Source organism: Microchirus variegatus (assembly GCF_963457635.1).
Source record: "Microchirus variegatus genome assembly, chromosome: 5".
Taxonomy (NCBI): Eukaryota; Metazoa; Chordata; class Actinopteri; order Pleuronectiformes; family Soleidae; genus Microchirus; species Microchirus variegatus.
Genome location: NC_139806.1, coordinates 7,959,200 through 7,984,297, shown reverse-complemented (window position 1 = coordinate 7,984,297; position 25,098 = coordinate 7,959,200). Strand labels below are relative to the sequence as shown.

Sequence of the window (25,098 nt, the reverse complement as noted above, 5' to 3'; positions counted from 1 at the left end):
TGGAAAGTTAACTTTTGCTAATGGCAGTTTTTAACGGAGGCAGTCGCACAAATGCAAAGCGATCAATTACTACTGCTTGACTGCATGATTAAGTAAATCGGCGTGCATTCGCTCTAAGAAATGTACAATCTATTAGAGCGGTTTGCGTGGCTTTAATTGTGAGTTGTGACACTATTGTGAGCTATAGTTCTGTCGTCTAAGAACACTGACCCGAAAGAGTGAGCAATCGGAATAAACTGGGTGTCAAGTTAATGTAGTTCCAATCTGTCACAGTGTTAACCTGACCATAACAACTCCAAACCTTTTGAAAAAGGAATTACTCAAAAAAAGCTGCTCTGACCTCTTATCCCTCATTTATTTGCCTTCCAGTACAGACTTGATTACTGTGAAAACTGCACTTACATACTAAATAATCCAGACTATTACAGACTAACAAAAGAAGAAAAGCAGCTTTCTTAAATATAATATATGTGTGTGTGTGTCCTTGGCAGCCTTTTTTAGTGGTATTTATTTATAATTATATTTTTTTTAAGTTTTCTTTTAAATTAAATTGAGAATGTTTTGCTCGGAAACTCTGCTTTTGGGGAGGTGTGAATGCACAGACCAAAGAAGCCAACTCTGGTGTGAACCAAATGCAAGAAGCGGACTACAACGCAGGGCATTGTGGGTAAACGCAACCAAAACATACCGTGCGTGTAGATCGATAGCCGGGAGAAATCGTATGTTCACATAAAACTAAGTAAAAAAGACCAATAGGATTTGATGCAGCTCCATGTTTTACTCTTTGCCTGCATTAACCAACAGATGAGCCAGTTTTCTTGTTCATTGTTAATCTCGTCTTCTCCTTCAGTTATTCTTGATGTAGCGCCACCTCAGGTGAGGAGGGGAACACATTATTTAACAGGTTTGGTGCAAAAGTGCGAACACAAACTCTGACCGGCTGTATGTTGCAACCCCCAACTGAACCGAGTCCCCAATTGTTTTAGAATATACAATGTCTTGAAATGGTCATTTTTGAGTTAATGTGCATAAAAACTAGTGCTGTCAAGCGTTAACGCGCGCTAACGCATGACACGTTTCCATGACTACTGACCAGAAAAAGACGCGCGTGGCGTCATGTTTACGCAACTCCAGATTGTTAAAATGAGTCTCTAAAGTAGCGCTAAACTTTAAAAAACAGAGGCACAGATATGCAGTACAGAGGTACTCTGGTTATTTGTAGCGCTGCTCGTTTTGTTTAATAAACAGACCGCTCCGGTTCGACTGTAGGCGTGCTAACCGGCGCCAAAAGGAGCTAATGCAGCTAACGGAGCTAACTGGTAAACGGTGCTTGGACTCCGGTGTCGCAGCACGTTAACATGACATCATTTGTGTCTTTTTCCAGTCAGTCGTCATTGGAAATGTGTCATGCGTTAACGTGCGTTAACGTGCGTTAACGTGCGTTAACGTGCGTTAACGTGCGTTAACGTGCGTTAACGTGCGTTAACGTGCGTTTACCTTTTTACAGCACTAATAAAAACTCTTGAAACTTTACACCGACCCGTGCATTGCTCAAGGGCTCTATAGCGCCCCCTAAGATGAAAACAGAGGCAACTGAGAGGCATTGAGTTCCACCGAATTTCCCGAAACTTGCTGGGAAGAGGTTATAGGCCAAGACGAACAAAAAAAGTCGACCGTAACCATGACCTCAACTCAATAGGAAGTCATCCATTTTAAATTTTGGCGTCAAAATTTGCACCATACGTCAATGAGCGAACTCGTCTGGGTGTGTTTTTCGTAGCGACATCGTACCGAGACTAACGGACGGTTAGGTGTGAAAATGACCTGAGTGATTCAAGCTAATCAGCAGCCACAGTGACCTTTTATTAATCTTTCAATATCAAATGCCTGTAAGATTCTGTACAAACAGCTCTGCTGTTTTACGTTCAGCGTCACTGTCTCACCTGCAGAAGTCAGGGGCGACCATGCCATACACGTTGATCCTGTCGCACAGCTCCAGAGCTATGGTCATCGTGAACCAGCCGGTGCTCAGCCAGGAGTTTGATACCCTCCTGCAGAAAAGAGAGAAAAAAAAAAGACAGTTCGACAGATTTCACGTGTGGCAGAACATACGGATGAAGACTGCACCGTATTAGATTTTCGTTTGAATGTGTGAATGTGAGACTGATAATCAGGAAATCTGCGCCTGAGTAAAGACTTCTTGAAATGCCGAGTTTCCATTTTCCCGGCTGCCAGGTCATTCATAATTCCTTCACATCTTCATTAAAATACAGCTCCATCCTACATATCGACGGACACAAATGAACCCTGTCAAATTATCGAACCCTTCATCACAAAATAGCCTTGCTTGTGGGAGTGCACTTTTTTTAAATGAGCAGTAAACACAGTTTTCTTACAAATCTCTAAATGTCCATCACAGTGGTGTGTTTCATAGAGTTCTTGGCAAATGAAAAAAAAAAACACCACCCTAGTCTGACTCCATGTATTTTTAACAATTCCTTGTTGGATTTGAACAGAACAGCCACAGAAATCCTTGGTTTGCAGTGAGGAGGAACTGAAAGATATCTGAAACTTTTGCCCTGATTCCTTTTGACAGTGAAACAACTATATCCTGTTGAACAATGAGAACATTCTGAAGAGTTTACATTCAATTTGCAGCATATAGTGTATGAAGAATAGCGTGTTTGTATTGACTCTCCCATTCAGTGCAGTAGAGGTGGGTCTCAATATAGATTTGGTGATATATCATCGTCCTTCCTCGTGCAATACGATAACGGATACGTCGGGGCAAATATCTATATTTTAATTAACACATTAAGCCAGTTTCACTTGTTGGGCATCGCTACTTCATGCCTCCTTGTTAGGAGAAAACTACGCTCCATCCACGCTCAATGCATCGACTTAGACATCGACACTTTTAACTTTTTGTTTTCTTCAGTTACACAGACATCGCGATGTATCGCTATATGATGGTCTTGCAATGTATCGATTATCACAGTATCGCTGTATCTGTGTAGCTGTGGACCATCTATCGCGTATTGTATCGTGAGGTATCGCGCACCGTGGGAATGAGATGATATTAAAACACGATTATAACTGTGTTTCACTGTAATGTTGCAATAATTGTTAAAAATGTTTTTACATTTACAAGGAAGCAGATGAACTGATGTTACTGATCAACGATCAGGGTACCTACGTTCCCCAGGTCCTATGTTCCCCGCTTTTCCATAACAGGTCCAATAATATATAGGGATTATTTTTCCATGAAAGATTGGCACTGAAAGCTACGAAAAGTAATGCATGGTGTTATTGCGGTGTTATTTTCGCCACGGAGCCGTGGTCACATGACGATGCGCTCTATCCCCTACCTATATCCCCTACCATGTCCATTTCCCTAACCCTACCCGTAACCATAACAGTTACCGTAACGCGAGGTAGAGACCTGAAAAATCTCTGTAGTAACTGAGAAACGGAAGCTCTCTTTTGGGGGAAAGCGGTAAACATAGGACCTGGAGAACATAGCTACAACCCCCCTTCAAAACCATGTACCAATCTTGTGAAATCTGTGAAAAACGCAAATCTTTAATGACAGCATTGCAAATCATGAGGTGCTTGAATGACTGGAAAGATGCGGGCGACCCCTTGTGTCACTAGGACTGTCGCATTCACAGTTCTTCTGATAATGCAAATTCACTACAATTTACTTATCCGGGGGGACCATTGAATCACTTTTTGCTGTAATATCCACCATGAAGAGAGAGAAAACTACCTGGTCTTTGGTTTGTTGGCTGAATTACTGCTGTCGTGGTCTACTTTTTTTTGGGGGGGAAAAAAACTATATTCCTCAAATCAATTTATATATTAGAAAGAAGTCAGACTGGTCTCGCTGGTCTTGTTTCTCTGCACAGTGTGGAAAATGTTCCAACAAGGCCTGAAGTCCCAGGTTTACAATTCAAAATTCAGCAGGGACAGATTTGAATCCATCAGCTGAATCGGGCACAGTCGCGCATCTTGTTATTCTCCCTGCTGTTGTTGCACAGCTGAGCTGCACAGCTGAGCCTCATCTCGACTGGGATTATGAGCGGTAACCAGCGGATGCATTCATGCATCAGTTATCAGGTGCATTTTTAAGACGCGATGGTGTGGTGTTGCAAGTTTAATACATGTAACCTCAGCAGCCTTTATTGGAACGGGCTCCAGCAGCGGGGTCGCTTTCTCTCGTAAAAGACGAAAAGTTATAATGCAACAAGGATTAATGAGAGAGAGAGAAAAAAATATCAGTGAGGGAGGAAAATAAAATCAATAATGCATAGTAATTATGTTACATTAACTTTCTTGTTTAATAATTTAAAAAGTAGCGCTGCCACTGGCTGTTTTCTAACGCCGGTAATTCGCTACCACATGAATTTCAGATACATTAGCATTAGTTTGACCTGAATATGTTTTTGTTTTTCACTTTTATTGTCACAGGCACATTTGGATTATGTCTAAAGAAATAAAGGTTGTTGGTGACACAGAAAAAACACACTATTATGACGATACAACATAGCTAATTCTGTGTTATTATATATGCATGTATCAGAGCTAGGCCACACAGTTGGTGTAGTGATTAGCAGTCCTGGTTTCTCCTGTTTTCTCCCACAGTCCATGCAGATTCGGGGATTAGGCAATTTGGACACTTTAAATTACGGAGCCCCAGACATGACATATAGAGGGGGGGGGGGGACTCTAATACAAAATACTAATTTGTTCCTACGAAATAGCACAAATAATGTAAATAACTTTCTCATGAATTACCTGGAGAGCTGCACAAATACAGCGAGCGAAGAGCCCTCAAGCTTTGGGATGGACAGAGATCATCGTGTGCTTGAGTTTTATTTTAGGTGGGGAATGACACATCACAAAAATATTTATTCTCAACAGCCTGGCATCGCAAGTGTCATGCCAAGTTTTATCCCTGACAGGATTTGTATCCCCTGTTGCGGGAGCGTGCATGAATTCAGCGAGGCGAGGATGGGGTTACGTTGTCACCTGTAAAGTAACCTGGATCTTAAAGGGCTCATATTAGACCCTATTTCCCCAAGTTAACCTAGTTCCCTGGTGTCCTAATGAACATGTCACAGATAGCACCACAGCAGTTCAATCACTCTGCCAAAACAGCCCTGTTCAGAACGCTCGCTTTTGAGTGCCTGTCTCTTTAAATGCAAATGAGACACAGGAAACTACGTCAGCGTCGCTGAGGCTCCGGCAGCTAACAGCAGTTAGCATTTAAAAAAGCCATCATTTGCCGACTCTAGCCGGCACATTGCCGTCATATATAAAATGTATCCACTGGACACGTAAATCCTCTGAGGCTGGAAGTTTGTGTAGAACTCTGTGCTGCACTGTGCAGACAAGAATAGAACACTTTGCATACTTCCTCTCTTCCAGATACTATTGCCCTCGCCTGCACTCTCGCGTTTTTTAGGGACAAAGCGGAGCTCAGCAAGACAACAATTCCAGGAATGTCTCATTGTGACGTAGCAATGAGTGCGGAAGTCAACATCACGTTTTATCTCCTGTACTTAGACTGAGGAGGACCACAAAAACATGACTGAGTCATCTTTTTTCACACTTTTCCTACTCATAGGGCCTACAGAGTCCCAAGTATAAGTATTAAAATGATTAAAAAGTTGATTTTGCATAATATGTCCCCTTTAATAATTCTTTTTATTAGGATTAGGCAAATTGGACACAAGGTGTGAATGTGAGAGTGTATGGCTGTTTGTCTTTATATGTCCCTGTGATGGACCGGCGATCGGTCCAGGGTGTACGCCGCGTTTCGCCCTATGTCAAATGGGATTGGCACCAGCGACTTCTCATGTCGAGGATACAGCGGCAGAAGATGGATGTATCAGAGCTGTCGGGTGATCAATAAAGTCAGTGAATTTCACCATCCTATAGCTGTGTGCACTGCAACTGGTGGCAAACATTAAATCCCAACCATTGCCACTTAGACAATTGAAATGTATAGATCTTCATATGGTGGATATTCCACATTATGTCAACATGATATTTTTTTTCTTTTTTTTACGAGTGTTCAAACTCTCTCCCTGTCGTCTCCACAAAGCACACTAACAACACCCACACTGGCTGACGCTTTAACTCAGAGAAACACAAACCCAGGCTTGACGAGAAAAGTCTTGACAGGAACAAGCAGGCAGTCACGTCGACACCCCGCTCGCCTCCAATTGATGAGGGTGACACATTTGGAGTGGAAGGTTTACCTGGCTGTTTGAAAGTGTGCTCAGGCTTCCTCTCTCCTGTTTCATCACACACACACAGAGAGAGAGAGAGAGAGAGAGAGAGAGAGAGAGAGAGAGAGAGAGAGAGAGAGAGAGAGAGAGAGAGAGAGAGAGCGAGACAACAGTGCAGTGGGGGAAAAGAAAGAAGCCTTTTTAGCATTTTTCTGTTTTGAACATGTCTCCTGTTTGGGGATTGGTGGAATTGGGGCAGGTTTTCTTAAGAAATTGAAGAAGTGTTTCCAGACTGTTGAAAGGGTTTCAGTCATAATGAAGGAAATACTTTCCCGTGTTGTGTTGGTAGGGAGTGTGCTCACTTCTCTATTAGTATTTTATCCATGCTCGTGCTGTGGTGCACACTGTGTCTCACCATTTGGTCCGGAGTAAAAGTATTGGATGAATTGAAGAATTAGCTTTTATTTCTTTGGTGTAGAGAAGTTATTGTTATTATTGTTGTTGTTTTTTTGCTTATTCCAAAACAGATGAATGAATGAATGAATATCTTCATTTCGTGAAGTTCCCAGACCCGTGCGTTGCTCAAGGGCTCCATAGCGCCCCATAAGGTGAAAACAGGAGAACCAAGACAAACAAAAGAGTTGACCGTAACCATGGCCTCAACTCAACAGGAAGTCATCCATTTTTAATTTTGGCGTCCATTTTGGCAATTCGTAAACTCCTCTGAGCAGACATAAATAACTCGTACTTGTTTATTATTGTAATTCCTCTTTTCTGAAGTTTAATTATGAGTATCTAAGTTTGTTTTAGTGTTTCCCCAAATTTTGACATCTGTCATGAGTGTGACATTACAAGTGAACAGTACAATATCCTGAGGCAGTTTTTATTCAATAAATCCTTTACTTTATAAAGAGTAGATTTGGATAATTTACATTGAATGCATTCTGATGTGCAGTTTCCAACAAAAAAAACAGATAGATTAGGTAGAATATCTGCCTAAATCCAACCTGCACAAAGTCATTTTTGCGACTCTTTTAAAAAGGGGGTCAACTTCAAAAGAAAACATGTGGATGTGGCACAAAGCCCCACTGCTTGTCCAGCAACTGTGGCCATGAAGATAGAAAACACACACACACACACACACTTTCTCCTGCAATGATCATGAAGCAATAAGCTTCTTTATCTAGTATGGTGGTCGATGCCCAACACATTGAGACATGGACGTGAGGCCTGCAGTAGCACAGAAACCTTCACCGGATCAATTGGAGTGAATCTAAGAATCTTAGTCACTGAGAGAGGATTGGAGCCGCAAAATCACTATTTAGATTAAAAAAAATTAACAATAAAACACAAAAAATTGTTGAGACTGTTCAGAAGCTGTACATTAATGTATGTATGTGCCATTTCCACAGATACGTGACAGCGTGAAGTAGAATATTTAGAAAGTTATATAAAGAGACGGAAGCAAAAAACAAAACAGTTAAAAAAAATCTGCACACACTTTGATTCAATCAGAACTGGATGAACATTTTTATCCATTTTATGTCCATCTGTTGTGGTTCTGACTCTGTCAATCAAACACAGACACTCGCACACACACACACAAAACTCTTGCAAATTGGAAAACATTCAACATTTTAGAGCACAGCATTTTCTCATCAAGCACTCAGTGGTGGCTGCGCGGAGGTCTTAGCGAGGAGGCGCGCAGCTCATCTCGCATAAGAAGTCGTCTCCGTTTCCTTGTTGATGAACATGCCGGTGAATAATGTGATGTGAAATGTCAAGCTCTGAGCTTCAGTGGCTATATTTTAAAAGGATGGAAAACAAGCTGCGAGGAGGACGACAGACGGCGCGCCGCTACTCCCTAATCCCTGTGTTTGAACAGTGTGGTTCTGTGAGTCGCGCAGAAATGACCCATTTAATGAGTAGTTTCAAGTGTTTTTGATCAGTTGGTCCTAAAATCCTATTTCTATTCATTAGTTAAATAATTTATTCAAACATCACAATTAAATACAAACTAGAAGCACCCGCAGAGAGCGCAGACCTCCGCCAAGGCAGCTCAGCCAACCACAAAACAGCGATAAAAATAGTGATAGCGGATCACGGCCAAAATGTAATCACTTGTTCCTGGTACCATTGCAGACATTTCCTGAAAAATTTCATCCCCAGTTATGTTGCTAACAGACAGACAAACAAACACACTCAGGCGGAGGTCAATTAAATGGACATGGGGGGTGGGATTCACACGGTGCCGTGGCTAGCATTGTCGCCTCACAGCAAAAAGGTCATCGGTTCGGATCCCGGAGTCTCTCTATAATCTCGTGTGTATTGAATCAGTTTCCTGTTGACCTTTACGTCACAGAAAACGGTGAGATGGATGGTGAAATGGATTGTGCTGTGGTGCTGTATGTTTCCTACCTGCTGTACATGTTAATCATGATACAAATACAAATTTGATGGTTGCTGTGTTGTCATAATGAAATCGGACTATGAATTGTGTTATCCAGGTATGTTAGTCCGATTAAGACTCGCTCGATTTTAGTCAGACTATCGGAAACTGAACTATTGTCTTAGCCTGACTAAAAATCGGACTTTCAACATACGTGTAAACACGCAGAGTGATGGCTTTTTAACACAGATTGGAACCAATTTTTATTCAATGGGGAGACTGCCGATCATAACAGGACTGTAATTCCCTTTCAAAAGCTACCATGGAGCTAAAAAAGTATTGCTTTGTTTTTGCGCTTACATTGTGCAAACATCCTTATTTCTAATGAAATCTGTGTTGTTATTGTTTTATTTATTTAGAAAGCAGTCATACACCTACACATACATACTTATCGGTGCTATATTCAATTACAGGTCAATAAATCCTCCTAAATGTGACGCACTGGATATATAGATCTACTCAGAAAATGGAGGTAATTAGAGGAATTACCGTGTTGTCATCACGTGTATCATAATGGTTGTCATACACCTGTTGAGAGGTAAACGTCATATGAACATGTGATTAGGTGAAACACCCGTGTAGCATAATATTCAGTGCACTCTTAGGGACGTGAAGCTGATTCACATTGAATCTATTCCTGCGCTAGAAACAGGGAGATGTTTATACCTGACATGTTTAACCCTGGTGTTCAGTGTTGTTTCTTTGTTGTTGTTGTTGTTGTTTTTTAATTGTAAGAAAAGACCTTCACTTCATCCAAGGCCGTGTTTAGCTGCTTGAGTAGCATTGTCTGATCACATCTCCCACTCCTGTTGCATCACTTTAGTTTTGCATTCCTCCGGGGTGGAAACAGCAGGAATAAAGGTTCTTTCCCTTGTTTGAAATCTCTTTCTTAGCACATTTTATTTTTTTTACCTACCAGAGTTCACTTATTCTTACGTCTTCTCAGAAAATTTCCTCTCCACCTGCGGCAGATTTTCTTCTCGACACAGGTTTTTGTTTCCTTTCACGAGTGAAGGCAATACCAAAGGTTTCTCTTATCTTCAAAAGTAAAATAAAAACAAGCAGACGTTTGCTGTGGAAGACTGTGGAAAAGAGAAAAGAAACACCTTTGGTCTGCATATTCTGATTTTACTTCATCTTTTCAGATCAATTTTCACTGAGATAAACATTGATGGAGCCAATTCTCCATTTCAGTACGATAAAACCATCAAGAGACACAAAATGGTGACGTAATAAAAAAAGCTCCTTTCAAAACATGGGATACACTGAATTCATACTTTTACTCCGAGATCTGGCCACAGTTCTGGCCATCTAGCTCCGGGGACAAACAAGTCACGACGTCTTGTCGTTGTCTTGCACCGTGATATTTCGGCACAGGTTTGTGGTCACTGATCTGTCTCGAAACAATCCTGAAGACATACACTTAAGTTTTGCATCTCTCTTTGGGGCACAACACATGCTGGGAGCATTTTCTTTCAAAAACCAAGTGGCAGCACACTGTGACATCACCCACTGGTTCATGAGCTGCTGTTCTAAAGCCTCGAGGTTTTGTATTTTGCCAGCACAATGTGGTTTTATGAAACTAGAAGTGAACAATTTGGATGAGTGCGGGTGGGCCTGACTCAGTGCCTCAACCTATCTGTAGGGCTGAGGAAACTCATTTTGGTCGCCTGTATTCACAATCTCATTCTTTTAGTAATTACCTAAAGATCATGACCATAGGTGAGGGTTGGAACGAAGATCGGCTGGAAAATTGAGAGCTCCTGCTTAGCTCCTTCTTCACCACAACAGATTGGTTGACCGTCGGCATCACTGCAGGATGTTCCCGTTTCATCCTTTCATCCCCAAGATACTTAAACTCCTCCACAAGGCAGGACGTCTTCCCTGGCCCAGAGTGGGCAATCCATCCTTTTTTCTGGCTGAGAACCATGATTACTGATCTTCATCTCAACAGCTTCACACTCCGCTATGAACATCCCCAACAATAGCAGAAGATCGTAGTTTGATTGAGCTAAGAGCACAACATCATCTGCAAAAAGCAGAGACGAGCTCCTCCCTCCAACAAACTCAACAGCCTCCAACCCTAACCCGGGAACAGTTCCGACTTCCGACAGTTCCGCTATGACTGACTCTGAGAGTCCGCGTGCGCAATCACCGACGCCTGCAACCTTGTACCTATTATACAGCACTAGACGGCGTCTATTTGACTGTAAATGCATGTTATTTTAAAGAAAAACTCAAACTAACAATTGAGACCATTTACTATCCAAGGACTCCAAGGACTTACGAGAAGCATCATCTGCATAAATACTATGCATCTGACATGAGATGCCTCGCCCACCGTTCCAGTTGTCACATTAGTGAGGTTAGAGTGATGTACATGTGCTCAATAATTTAACAGGCTTATGGCACCGAAAGGATGTTAGAAAAATTGAAATTGCCCTTGATAGGAGAAAAGGTTCCCACCCCTGCTGTAAAGCTATTTAATCCTGAGAGACCCTGCTGAGGGTTCTCTTTTCATTTTTTTTACCTTTTCTGATTCATTAAACACATAATTTTCTTTTTTTCCCAAGCTCGGGCTTGTATGTTAAAAAGGTTTCTTTTTAACTGCAGGTTAACTTGCTGTTTAAGGGATCGAACGTGATAACCAAAAACCAAACGTTGTCACTTTACATATTTTTTCCTCAGTAGCATATCAGGCCTACATTTTCTTCCAGAATGCTCGACCACAACTCTGTCCTAATGTAATGTGTCCAGGGTAAAACCCCAGTGCACCACAGGTGAGCTGTTAGTGGTTATCATAAAACTAACAGCTAACAGCTAAACAGAAGTAAAAAGTTTCAAAAGCTAATTGGCCTTTAATCACCAGCTGAACAATTTAACACAGATGATGCAGAAGAAGTTCTTCCATTGCTGCTCCACTGCCGTGATTAAAATGGGTGGTTGTGGAATCGTCACACACACACCATCCTAATTACCTTGACTGAAATGGTATAACCCATAATTACAATTACAGGCTTGCAGGGTTGTCCATCATACACTTGATTACCCAGAAACTGCGCTATTAATGCAGCTCTCTCGCAGGATCCAAAGCGTTAAAGGCAATATCCGACTAATTTTATACATTATGTAAAATAGTCTTATTTCACAACGTTGCAGCACATTCTGCATGCTAATAGCTTTTCCGTGAAACTTTTCGACTTCCAACTATATAGGTTTCTTATTCTCTCCTCGTGCTGTTTGCTCAGTGTAAACATGTGCAATTACTGTAGGTGCAGGTTGAGAAGGACGGATGTCCGAGCTGTTCATCAGATTCTCCGTCTCCACTGACACCACAGACAAAGGCTCAGACAAAGAGTGTCTGTCTGTGTGTGGGTGTACATTGACCGAAACCTGAACCGAACACAGCAGGTCGATTTTTATCCGAGCCCGGAACCGAACTGCAACATGCAATCTGTGCGCAGCTGGGGTAAAGTGAAGCTACTCTGACTGTCACACAAGTGGTTGTAAACCTTTATTTATGGTGATGGAAAAGGAGGAAGAGAGGGAGACGGGAAAAGTGCAGTGTCTGTGTGACGGTGCGTGGTCAATCCAAATGTGTTTGCCGAGTCAGTGATGAGTCGCTGCGTCACAATGGTAAATGGAAAAAAGGCATCGATCCAGGTGGACGCAACTACCAGCCCCAGGACGAAAACACACAGATACACTTATGTAGTATATCATTTCAGACTCACCTATAACTACCATCAGATCTTCATAATTAACTCTTGTCTAACTGTAACCACTGATAACTACTAACATAATCCAACCATCTTGGTTTATTTTGCTTCAATATCTCAACAGAAACACTCAGAGTCTGACGATCATTTCTCTATTTTTGTCCAAACGGGTCACCAGGTTTGTGTCACGACAAGTCTCCGTGCTCTCATAGGTGGGTGCAGCGTGGGGTGCTTTCATTAAGCGTTAATTATGAACTTGTCTTTTAATCCTGTTCAGCCTGAGCAAAGGTGTGCAGTCACGTCACAGTCGGGAGGGTTTTTATTACGTTACTCCTTCATGTTGAACACGAACCCTGAAAAACCCTCTTGCAAAAGAAACTACTTCACTTACATTTTCATGAAATTTAACTCGATGACGCCGTTCTGGCTTGATTTACAGTAAGTTAAAAGAAAAAATTACTTAGTGAACTGCTTTTAGCTGGACACCTCTTGCTCATTTTACTGTCTTACAGGAGTCAAACATGGTCGACACTGATGTTTGGCCCACATTGTCTCATAATACTGCAGTGTCTCCTGTCCTTCAGATGTAGGTGGACAACTGAGTCCTGTCCAGATGAGCTGGCTCTTCTGTGCTGTGCCATGCGTTTATGCAGTGGTTGTTTTTGTTTCCCTCGTGCAGATGTCAGGACAATCCTCGTTACGTTGTACGGCACTAACTACAACGCTCTGTTTGTGCTTTGGATGAACACGTTTCTGTTGTAAAGGGTTGTAAGTGTACAGGGATGCGGCGTTATTACGGAATGATATATGGAATAACAATATTGTTCCGTTTATTGCTGTTTTCTTCCTTGTCTGATCTTGTTTCGCCTGGAGGAGTTTGGCAGAGGTATACGATTATATCACATATACTCAAGATACTCAAGTTTGTGATATTGGTATTGTATCAAAAAAAAAAAATGCTATTTGATGCTTTCACCCCTGATTCTCCACTCCAAAAAAGGCAAACAGAAAAGGAGCAGCTAATGAGATGCATTTAAGATCCAGTAGATGACCCCGGTAAACCTCATTATGTTTGCAGGGACCACAGCGTTGAGCTCAGAGAGATGGCTTCAAGATGCATTCAAGGCAACTCGTAAATGTCCGACACATGCAGCCCACTAATTATCACTCACTCCTGCTGCGTTCACTTGGACATTATCCAGAGATTATCCTTGGGAGGTAGCTTTGCATTCACACATACGACTCAACTCAAGCAAGTCCAGTCGCCTACAGCCAACTTACTGGAGAATTCACACATACAGCCTCTGCAGGCAGACTCTGGAGAATCGCCAGAATTCAGTGCTCAGTCATCTGAAAGCGGTGTGTGATAGTGACAGATAAAGTCTCAGTCTCACCTGTCTTTGCCCGTCTCCTTCTTGAAGAGCTCGTCAAACTGGAGCATCTTCTGCCAGGAGATGATGTAGACTTTGAGTTTGGGCAGCACTTGGTTCATCAGCCTCAGGTTGTTGTAAACCAGGCCCTTCCCGTCGCGCCTCATGTAGTTGCTGGGCCCCCAGAAGATGAACACTGTGTCCTGGCTGGCGTTGAGCAGCTCGTGGCGACTCCGCAGGACCCTCTGCATGCTGGAGTGCGCGATGACGCGCAGAGAGGTGCGGCGGCCGACGTCGCGGGCGTAACCCCTGGCAGTGGGGGCGTCGTTCATGCGGATGACACACTCGGCCTGGTCGATCTCATCGCCCCTGCCGCCTCCGACGAGGTGACCCGAGCTAGTCACCAGGGCGCAGGTCTGGCAGTGCATTCTCAGAGGCTGATTGATGAAGACAGCAAAGAAGGAAGAAAAGAAGAAGAAGAAGAAAACATAAACTTTCCCTTAAAAATAGCTGCGGCGCATTCAAATATTTGGCCTCTTCATCCCTTGTGGAGGCACAAGCGGCACTGCAAGCAGAATTTTTATGTTAGCTTTAAATCACATTTATAATAAATTCAACAAAGTCTTTTTCTTTTTTTTCCAGAAGTCAAAAATGCTCTGAAAGTTCTGTTTAGCCCTGGTTTATACAGAATATGCAAAGGCAGACAGAAATGTTCACCTAAGGGAACTTGGGTATAAAGCTTCACTATGTGTCTGAGGTAGAAAATGCTTTGTTGACAAATGGATACCGACAGAAGCTCTTGGGTATGTGTAGCTTGTCATATTGCTTTGTGATAGGTTGAAACCCTGGGGTCTTACAAAGAATTCACCTTAAATATGTCTCCCGCTCGCACACAACAAACAAGTGTGTGTTTACCTCCGGTTTGCCTCGTGTTCTGCTGCATACGAACCATATGGAATCATTTACAACCTTTAATGTATTTCGTGCGCACCACTTAATTATGAACATTATATTGACATCATATCATAGTAGCTCTCTTTGCCTTAAAACACACTCTTTTGTTTGGATTCATGGATTCCACAAGATGCTCAAATAATGCTGCAATTAAAGATGACTTTCATTATTGATACAGTTAATTTTTGAGCAACTGATCAGTTGTTTCATCCATTAAAGGTGCCATATGTAAGAATGTGGCCAAAAACAGTTACTACATTCAAATTCAAAATACCGAGGTCTTTTAGGTTTCGTTTTTTTGACGTAACTGGCAACCCGTGGTTGCTCGGCAGCTGAGACTCTACTGACTGCAATGATTGGTAGACGGCGGTAGGTGGCGCCACATGCCAAAACATGATTTCAAAACATAAACATGATTTGCAGTCTGCAAAATATTGTTTTTAATGCAAATATTTTGGCTGTACTGTTGTTGTTGGTGAGTTCAGTTTGTTATATGAACATTATTCATTAGTCTGTGTGACATATTAGGAGGATTTTATGGCCAGTTACTTCAGATTTATTACATAATGCACCTTTAAATTCAAAAATTGTACAAAATGGAACCAGGTTATGTTCATATTTGAGACCAAAAACAAAAACACCAAAAACACATTTGAACTGCTTAATTGTTTATCCAAAAGTTGATGATTTAGAAATTAAGAATTGATGAATTATTAATTGTTCCAACCCTATTTTTTGTGAGGATTAATTGAAGATTAATCGGTTGATTTGCATGAATATGTGTTGCTAATAAAGTGTGGGTGTTTTATATTGGTTTGATACAGCATTAACGGCAACATGAAATCATAAACGATATATACATTAAATACTCTCACAACTCCATGAACAATTACATAAAGATGTTGTTCTGATTTCTTAAACTATAGAAACAAATATTTAACACAAGTCAATTTAAGCAAAATGACCAAAACATAGTGTGATTCAAATCCTTATTTTTATTATAATTATTTCTTTATTTTTTACTCTCTATGATGAAATAAATGCAATGTCTGTGAGTTTTAGTCTGTTGCTTGGACAATTGCGTGTTTTCTGACATTTTGTAGACCACAGTAGTCAGATGAGAAAACATCTGACAGGTTAATCAATCAACCCAAGATCCAAGCAGCAGTAGAGTCTTATTTGTGGCTACTGGTGTGATTAATTTGGCCTCTATTCAGGACAACATCAGACTACACTGGGGGATCTCACATTTGTACGTGTAAGCTGCAGTTCATCTGGTGCATGTCCTCCTTTTTTTTTTTTCCTCTTGCTTTACAACATGCTTGTTCTAAAGGTGTGCATGCACATTAATCACTCACAGGCATTTTCTGTCAGTTTGTTAAGCCGCTCTACATGTTTGGATGCATGTGTTGTGTCTGTACCTGGGATTTTCCCTGCTTCCACACAGCAAATCAATGACATGCACACGCGAGGACAGCGGAAGCTTTTTAATGTGCCTTGAAATGCTGTAAATCCCCAGACAGTAATGTGGTGGCTATTTACGTCTGCACAGAAAATACACATTTACATTTTCATGGCATGAAAAAAACTAGTTATTACAGATGTGAATGTGCTGTGAATTACTGGTATAAACACTGACCTTGTAAGGACCAGTAGTGATGGGAACCAGAGACTGCTCCTAATTAGGCAGAACCTCATTTGTGAGGGTCTGGGTGAAGTTGTGATTAACATGTGAATAATGAAGCAGAACCTTATTTATGAGGCTCTGGGTAAAGTTGAGATTAAAATGTGAATAATGAGGTAGAACCTCATATGTGAGATGCTGATTAAAGTTGGGATTAACACATTTGTGATTCTCTGGGTAAAGTTGAGATTAACATGTGAATAATGAGGCAGAACCTTATTTGTGAGGCTCTGGTTAAAGTTGAGATTAACATGTGAATAATGAGGCACACCCTTATTTTTGAGCTGCTGGTTAAAGTTGAGATTAACATGTACATAATGAGGTAGAACCTCATATGTGAGATGCTGATTAAAGTTGGGATTAACACATTTGTGATTCTCTGGGTAAAGTTGAGATAAGCATGTGATTAATGAGGCAGAACTTAATTTCCGAGGCTCTGGTTAAAGTTGAGATTAACATGTGAATAATGAGGCAGAACTTAGTTTCCGAGGCTCTGGTTAAAGTTGAGATTAACATGTTAATAATGAGGCAGACCCTTATTTTTGAGCTGCTGGTTAAAGTTGAGATTAATGTGTAAACAATGGGATATAACCTCATATGTGAGATGCTGATTAAAGTTGGGATTAACACATTTGTGATTCTCTGGGTAAAATTGAGATTGCCATGTGAATAATGAGGCAGAACCTCATTTCTGAGGCTCTGGTTAAAGTTGAGATTAACATGTGAATAATGAGGCAGACCCTTATTTTTGAGCTGCTGATTACAGTTGAGATTAACATGTAAATAATGCGGTAGAACCTTATATGTGAGGTGCTGATTAAAGTTGGGATTAACACATTTGTGATTATTTGGGTAAAGTTGAGATTAACATGTGAATAATGGTGCAGAACCTCATTTGTGAGGCTCTGGTTAAAGTTGGGATGTACTTGTGAATAATGAATTAGAACCTCATATGTGAGGTGCTGATTAAAGTTGGGATTAACACATTTGTGATTCTCTTGGTAAAGTTGGGATTAACATGTGAATAATGAGGCAGAACCTAATTTCCGAGGCTCTGGTTAAAGTTGAGATTAACATGTGAATAATGAGGCAGACCCTTATTTTTTAACTGCTGGTTAAAGTTGAGATTAACATGTGAATAATGAGACAGAACCTCATTTGTGAGGCTCTGTTTAAAGTTGGGATTAAGATGTAAATATTGAGACAGAACCTAATTTCTGAGGTTCTAGATAAAGTTGGGACTAGCATGTTAATAATGAAGCAGAACCTTATTTATGAGGCACTGGTTAAAGTTGAGATTAACATGAATAATGAGGCAGAACTTCATTAATGAGGCTCTGGGTAGAGTTGGTATTTAGATGTAAATATTGAGACAGGACCTCATTTCAGAGGCTCTAGGTAAAGTTGGGATTAGCATGTGAATAATAAGGCAGAACCTCACATTTGGGAGGTGCTGGTTAAAATTGGGATTGACACATTTGTAATGCTCTGGGTAAAAATGAGATCAACATGTAAATAATGAGGCAGAACCTCATTTCTGAGGCTGTGGTTGAGGTTAGATGTGAGACATTGTGGATTGTGATTAGGTTAAGGTTAGTGATTGGGCTTTGGTCAGGCTGTGCAAGTGAATGTAAATAAAAGCAAAGTCTTGCCAAGAATAGCTGCGTAAACCTGTGTGTGTCTGTGTGTGTGTGTGTGTGTCATCATCATCTTCTGACTTTGATGGCGGATTACCATCTGAACAGACTCATCTGGTTAATGAGAATTCAAGGAGCAGGCGGAGCGAGTGATAGAGCAAAGAAAAGGGTGGAGGAAAGTGGGACTGAGAGAGAATGGATTAAAAAAAAGTGAAAACGATAAAGAGATATTTATAAAAGCAGTGAGAGCCACCTCGGTGCCAAAGTGTTGATGAAATACTGAGCTAATGAAGTCCTGGCGGTCTACAGCATCACCAGCAGCAGCAGCAGCAGCATCCATCCATTCCTCCCATCTCCCACTTTCCCACCTGGTATCGCCTTGACAGCCAATCTGGCTGCAGAGCTACGGCACCAGTGGAGCAGGTCAGAAATTCCATTTTCTCACAGGAGCTTTTAAGTGGCTCCATGGACCCTATTCTCCCTTCCTCTGTCTCGCAGAGAATTTAAGTGAGCCTTTCTGGCCAGAAATGGCCTCTTCAAGGTGCTTGGTCAAGCTATTACCAAGGAACAGGCTGGATAGTCTGGACAAGGCTCTCCATTTCAGTCAGAATTATGTGACCCATCCAATATGGTTGCTCGGGTTTAGGCGATGGAGTCGAAGGTAGAGGCCAATCCTGAGATGCTGTAGTTTACTTTCAGAAAAGGCTGAGTTTTGAAAAGGTTTGTTCTCAGAAGAACTCTGAGGAAAATGTCATGCCGCTCAATGATTCATGAAATAAATGCTTCATAATGCAACGCACATCTATCATTTATGTATTTGGAGCCACCGGCTTTGTTCCTCCACTGTAAAAAAAGAATATGCCTTTGATCAAAATCCAAACATTTACCATGTCTAAAGTGAGTGTCTGTGTTCTGTTTGTTTTTTTGTATTCCCAACATTTGGAGTTACAACACATCATCGCTGCTTTGATTAGAAATCCAACCCAGCCATTTCTTAAAATAAATAATACATTGTCTTCCTGCAGGAGTAAAAATAGACACAAGTGAGTTCTTTTATGAGCCGATGCCATCATTATAATCATAATCGACATGAAACACAAATCCATGTTTCATCTACAAATGGCGTAATATCTGGTTGTTAGAGGCAGGAATCTTTTTTTTCCTTCTTTTTCGCACATTATTAATCTCAATAACCATCAGATTTATCTTGTGAGACTAAGTAATTAAATGTACCTCCACTTCACGCAGCTACAGCCCCAAAATGCTGCTTGCACATTGATTCATAAATATTGCCGACCTAAAGGTGTCAAATATGAAATATGTTTGTCACGTATGGACATTTGTCTTTTTGTAATTAACATAGATTTTGGCTGATACTGCTTCTGTTCAGAAAAAGTGTACAAGCAAAGTTTTATCTATGACTCATTGTTATGAAAGTGCATCGTTACCTTGTGAGTTGCTGCTGTCTGACCTACTTGGGTTTAACATGTGCATGGTCATTTTTTAAATGAGGCTGTTGCAAATAAAACATTCAGAGTTTAGCAACCAGGCATGAATGGGCCTTACATTGTATATTCTACATCACACTTTCCAGTCGCATATCATTAGCAACTTGGTAATGGGATAGTTTAGGTTTTTAAGTGTGGTTGTATGAGGTATTGACACATGACCAAAACACTGACTTAACTGTAGAACAGCAGCTCTTGTGTCCCTGAGCTTAAAATACTTGTTTTCTCTACTTTGGAGCTGGAAAGTGGGCAGTTTAAAAAATGCTAGACAAACAGTCTTAATACATACATGGTTGACATCAAATTCAAGCACGTTTCAAGGACATTCCAGAACCAATACTCTCAAATTCAAGGAGCAAATGTGCTGACACAGCTTAAGATGGGAGGGCAACCTGTCAGGGCCGCTTTGCCCGTGGCGTCCACTTTCATTGATTTGCAGCACGCTCTGCATCTGGCCAACTGATTGTCCTTGGGATCTTGGACGAGTCAGTCAGTGTAATTTTCTTTCTTTTGTGAGCCGCAGATCTTGGAATTTACATTTCCCAAACATTGCGTAATAGTCAGTATTTTTCAAAAACTCGACCGAGGTTTTCATGCACAGCCATTTCTGTTGTTTACGGAAAATGGTTAAAAAAACAGAAACTATCCAGTGAGCTGCGATATTCTGAGAGGAAAATGCCTTGTTGATTCCAAAAGGTCAGAGGAAAATGACCAACCTGGTTTGAGAAAAGCTACAGTCACTCACAACAATTACTCACTTGTTAGAACTGAGGTATGCAGAAGACCTTCTCTGACAAATCTTAAAGCACATGAGCCGCAGCAGCAGAAAACCCACTGGGTGCCATCTGTTGTCCCTTATATGTAATGTAGTGTTTGGTAAGTGTATGCATTTAAAAAAAAAAAAACAAGCCCTCAGATCCACAAACCATTTTTCACATTATAGTGAGATTCTTGGCCTAAGAGAGATGAAGGGTAACCTTGTCCCACTTGTGGCTCACACCAGGAGCCTGTCCTGGTTTCATTAAGCTCATCCATCTATCCTCAGTGGCCTAGTAAACTTGCTAAAACAGAAAGCAGCCTGTCACACCTGCTCCGTCGACAGCTCTCCTTTGTTTCCTCAATATTTCCGCATCCAAACTCTCCTCTGCTTCCACTGAGCTTGTCCTTCATCATCGCACGAACCGTCAGTGTCTGCACACTGCTCGCCCTGCAAGACTTCCTGACCCGAGGAAAATGCGCCTGTCCAAGCAACAGGGATTAACCTTGAGAGATGGTGGAGGGGATGACAGGGAGAGGGAGTTTGGTCCCAGGCTAGAGGAAAGGCAGAATCCTTGAGAGCACAGACGGGGTTCGAGGGGGTTTGGGTGAGATGGAGACGAGTGTTCACTGACCAATCTTTATTATTAAGGTTGGGGTCTATTCAATTGCAGAATAAACAGTGTTTACTCGAGGTCAATACTTCCTGTTCCTAATGAGCTGATGCCTTCCTAATTAGTGGTGCATCTTTTTTTTCCCCACAGGGCAGCAGCAGCAATCCTTTGTTGAGTGGACTGCATGTGTGTTTGCACATTTGACTTTTGCTAGGGTCACTGAATGCACCTCGAAGCCGCTCACCTTTACTCAACATGCTGTGAACCCTGCATTAATCTCACTAGCTCTCATGCACTACATGCTTCTACAATTGTCTTTGATTGGATCATTTCCCCAACAGCGGTTATGCTTAATAATAATCACAAGAAAGCTATTTTAGCAAATGTGTCCTATAAATGAGCAATAATAGAATTTGTGGTACCGGTAAACTTACTGGCAAGTAATCTGCGAAACTGATTCATTGTTGGGAGGTGGTTTGCTTGAGAGTGGAGTGGGAAATTATTAATGGGTGTTCAGTCACTAAAAGAAAAGAGGGTTCTGGTGTCTATTCAAGTGCAGCATAAACAGTGTTTACCCTTTAAAATGTTTCCCCATTGTTATTAAAGCAGTTTCAGACGTCACATGCGTCAGAAGGCAGCTGGTATTGAGTGGCATTTAGAGGCGGTGTACAAGACTGTGTAATTAAACAACAGGGAGGAATCAAAGCCATAGAGGACTCAAATAATCACACACTGTTACTGTGTGATTCTAAGCATGCAGTTCCACTGGCCTGATTGGCTTCGTGGTCAGCTCTCAGAGCCCTCCACTGCTCCTGGGTAACACGTGCAATAATTGGTGGTTAAAACACACATGGTTTCTAAATCTTTCCCCCGCTGGCTGGGCCCCTTGAGGGAAAGACATACTTTCACTGCAGTGAACCTTTACACTTGATGTATGCCATACCCTCCCCCCTCCTGAGTGGAGAAATAACATTTGAGTGTTGTTATTGATTTTGTGTGGGCGGATGCAGCGGGAGAAGGATTGAACGAGGGCTTAGTGAGGATGCCTCATCTTCGAGGATGCGAAATAGTGGATATGGCCTGTAAACATGAGTGTTGAGAGGCGGCAATCATCCAGCCCAGCAGGGTGTTGTCTGGCTGTCCAGGATCGCCCAGCAATATCAAAACTGAATAGAGCATTGTCAACATCCTCCAGGATGACCTTTAGGCTTTTCAAAGACACCTTTGTTTTCTACATCCTCCTGAGAAACGAGACTTCCTCCCAAGGTTAGAAATCAAAAGCAAGTTGAGGCAAAAAATGCTCCTGAAAGGTCTTGGCAGAAACTGAATATACTACCTATAATGAACATACTACTAAGAATGTTGGTAAAGGTATATTATCGCTTTAAAATAAAAAAAAAATGTGTGGTTGTACCCTTACAATACCCATTCATTGCGTATGTACATCACACAAAAGGCTGTGCTTTATAGAGACCGGGATCTTCTGTGGCAATGTTTTTATAGCAGCCCAGCAGAGACAAACCAGCGAGAGCGTTTTTGAAGCAGAAGCTAACAATGCAAAGACAACTGACATCCTTTCTGTAAAGGCCACCGTAGTTCCCTAATGCACTTGGAAAAGGGAGGAATTCTCAGTTTGTTACTGATCTGCCCGTCTTAAAATTAGATGTCACTGCACTTCTTACAAGCTAGTCCTTTCAGTAACTTCTATTAAATGTCACCTCACACAATGGCAGTGTTGTAATATGGCTTTTAGTGGTGATGGATGGGTTATGCTTTTATGGGTGAGAGCAGATTTTGATTGGGGAAAACATCAAGGGCTTAACAACACAAAGCCAAGAGCAGAAACCAGAAGAAACGTCTTCATTCAACCCATCCTTTTTTACACACCAGTACTGAAAACATCAATAGGGGAATGGGTGCCTTGCTCAGGGGCACCCTAGCCCTTGAACTGGCAACCCTCAGGATATAAGCCAATTTCCTTTTCCGATACTTAGATGTTGAGATATTTCACAAAATAAGTAATAAATAGTGATTTGGGACAAACGTTGCTGTATCCATGACTCTTGCTTTGCTTAAAGCTGCAATGAACTGAACACTTCTGCCGGCCGACAAGGTTTTATTTTCTTTGCAATGAAAAGGTCATTCGGCACACGAGTGATCCTAGCTGGAGAAAGACCCAGAGCATAGTGAGCCCTCCACATTTATACCTGAGCAACTCCCCTTTCGCATTCCTCCAATAGACAAAGGGGTCTGCCTTTCCAGGCCGTGTTTTCACACCTCTTTGTCTACTGCAGGTATCGGGGAACCGACTCCCTGTGGATGTTGTATGAAAGTTCAGTCCTAATTACTCAATATACAATACACGATATACAAAAGGACCTGGTACTCTGTGTTAGGAAAAGGGTGATGGGCAGTTGTAGCTCTGAGACAAAGACATTTAATTTACCACTACACTATGAATTGTTTTGTGTGAAAACTACTCTTTACTGTGAAACACTGGCTTCATACAGCTCAGAAAATGGCCACGTGTGTCCTCAAACAACCTGCAAACATATTATTTGTGACTGGATCTGAGGACGCATTCAGGATAGATTGGGTGATTTCAAACCTGCATTTAGCTCTGTCCACATATGGTCACTCAGGACGGATGTTAATACCAGGTCTGACTGCGGTCTATGACCGATTACACCGAGTGACTGCGATAGAAAAATAACAGAGTAATATTGGTCCCCTGTGAGCCTTTCTTACACTGTGATTCTCTTGGATACCGTTGTTTTTGGCAGGAAAAAATCGGGACTCCATTCACAGACTGCAGCTTTGTTCCCACTGCTCCACACCACCCGCAACAATTTTTACTCGTTTGTGCAAAGCAATAACATTCATCAGGCTTTACTACTATGCAATACACTCGTGTCAGTATCACATTGTGTAAACTTCACTTCATCTCTACAGTATACACTCGTCTTCCCCTTTTTTCTCTGTCATCTCCAAAGTGGTGTTGATGACTTCCTCTGGAGCTGGAGTTATGCCATAAAACCTCCGCATGAAAAACATCCCATCGCGGGAATGTGGATTTACGTTGCCCCCTCGACTGGGGTGTTTTTGTCAGTAACATTTTATTATGGCACAACACACCGGCTCTAAGGAAAATTAGCTGTGTCCTTGCCAGCGTCTACTGCTGCATCTTTAATACGGAGCACAAACAGGGACACGCATGTTGTCTTTTGCCTCTATTTAAGACAAAAAAACAATGCCAAAACTATATTATTCAATTGAGCGTATTTGCAGTTTTAATGTATAATTTCTCTGTTCAGCGAAAATGCTTGTGGAAATGTTTTAAACCAGATATCCAGATTAAAAAAGGATTTTTTTTTAAGCTGCCCCCCTAGTGTGAGAGCCCAAATGTGTAATTGATGACATGAGATGATTAAATGGATCGAAAAGGGAAAAGGTGGGGGTGAAAAGAGAAATGCAACTATAAGGAGTGGAGCGTTAAAACTCTCAGTGTGCCGCCTGGCAGAAATTATTGGAAGAAGAAATGAAATGGACAGGGATATAGAGAATGAAAGAGTGAACACATTAATGAATAGAGCAGTAATGAACGGAGAGACTAGATCAGAGTTGACTGCAGGAAAAGGAAGAATGAATAGGGAAGGGTCGTGTGGAGACAGTTACAAATTAGAGTAAAATTTAGCAGCTGTTAGGCCACTTTATTGACTTCCAATCGTTTGGACAGCCTAACCTTAATGGTCCAGTGTGCATCATTTAGGAGGGTTTCCTGGCACAAATTGAACGTACTATTCAAGTATGTGTATATAAGTGTGTAATCATTGTAAAATAAAAAAAACAAGTTAGGGTTTTCTTAGTCATTTATATGTACGTATATACTGCTTTATGGAAGCTACCGTCTCCCTTATCTAAGTAATATCTTACTTCTAATCTTAACCAGATTTGCCTCGGGAACGAGGTTCTGCCTCATTAGGACCAGGATTTGGGTTCCATGAGGAATACTGGTCCTGAAATGGTCACTTTATGTTCATACCAGAAAATACACTAGCGAGAAAGAGGTCACAAACATGAGTATACAAGCACACACACACTCACACACACATATGCAGGCAGGTTGAGTGCTGCAGGGCCGATCCAGTGGGCAGGCTTATTTGGAGCAGTT

At 41.5% G+C, this 25,098-nt stretch overlaps 1 protein-coding gene across 1 annotated transcript in view; it reads right to left on the bottom strand.

Annotated features, from left to right (window-relative positions):
• st6galnac5a (ST6 (alpha-N-acetyl-neuraminyl-2,3-beta-galactosyl-1,3)-N-acetylgalactosaminide alpha-2,6-sialyltransferase 5a) overlaps nt 1–25,098 on the bottom strand; it is a 61,667-nt gene that overhangs the window by 8,664 nt on the left and 27,905 nt on the right. Inside the window, exons 3-4 of the mRNA XM_083890520.1 lie at nt 13,799–14,211; nt 1,944–2,051 (exon numbers count right to left, since the gene is read on the bottom strand). Of these exons, the coding sequence (XP_083746646.1) occupies nt 1,944–2,051; nt 13,799–14,211 (521 nt within the window). The remainder of the gene's footprint in view (nt 1–1,943; nt 2,052–13,798; nt 14,212–25,098) is intronic.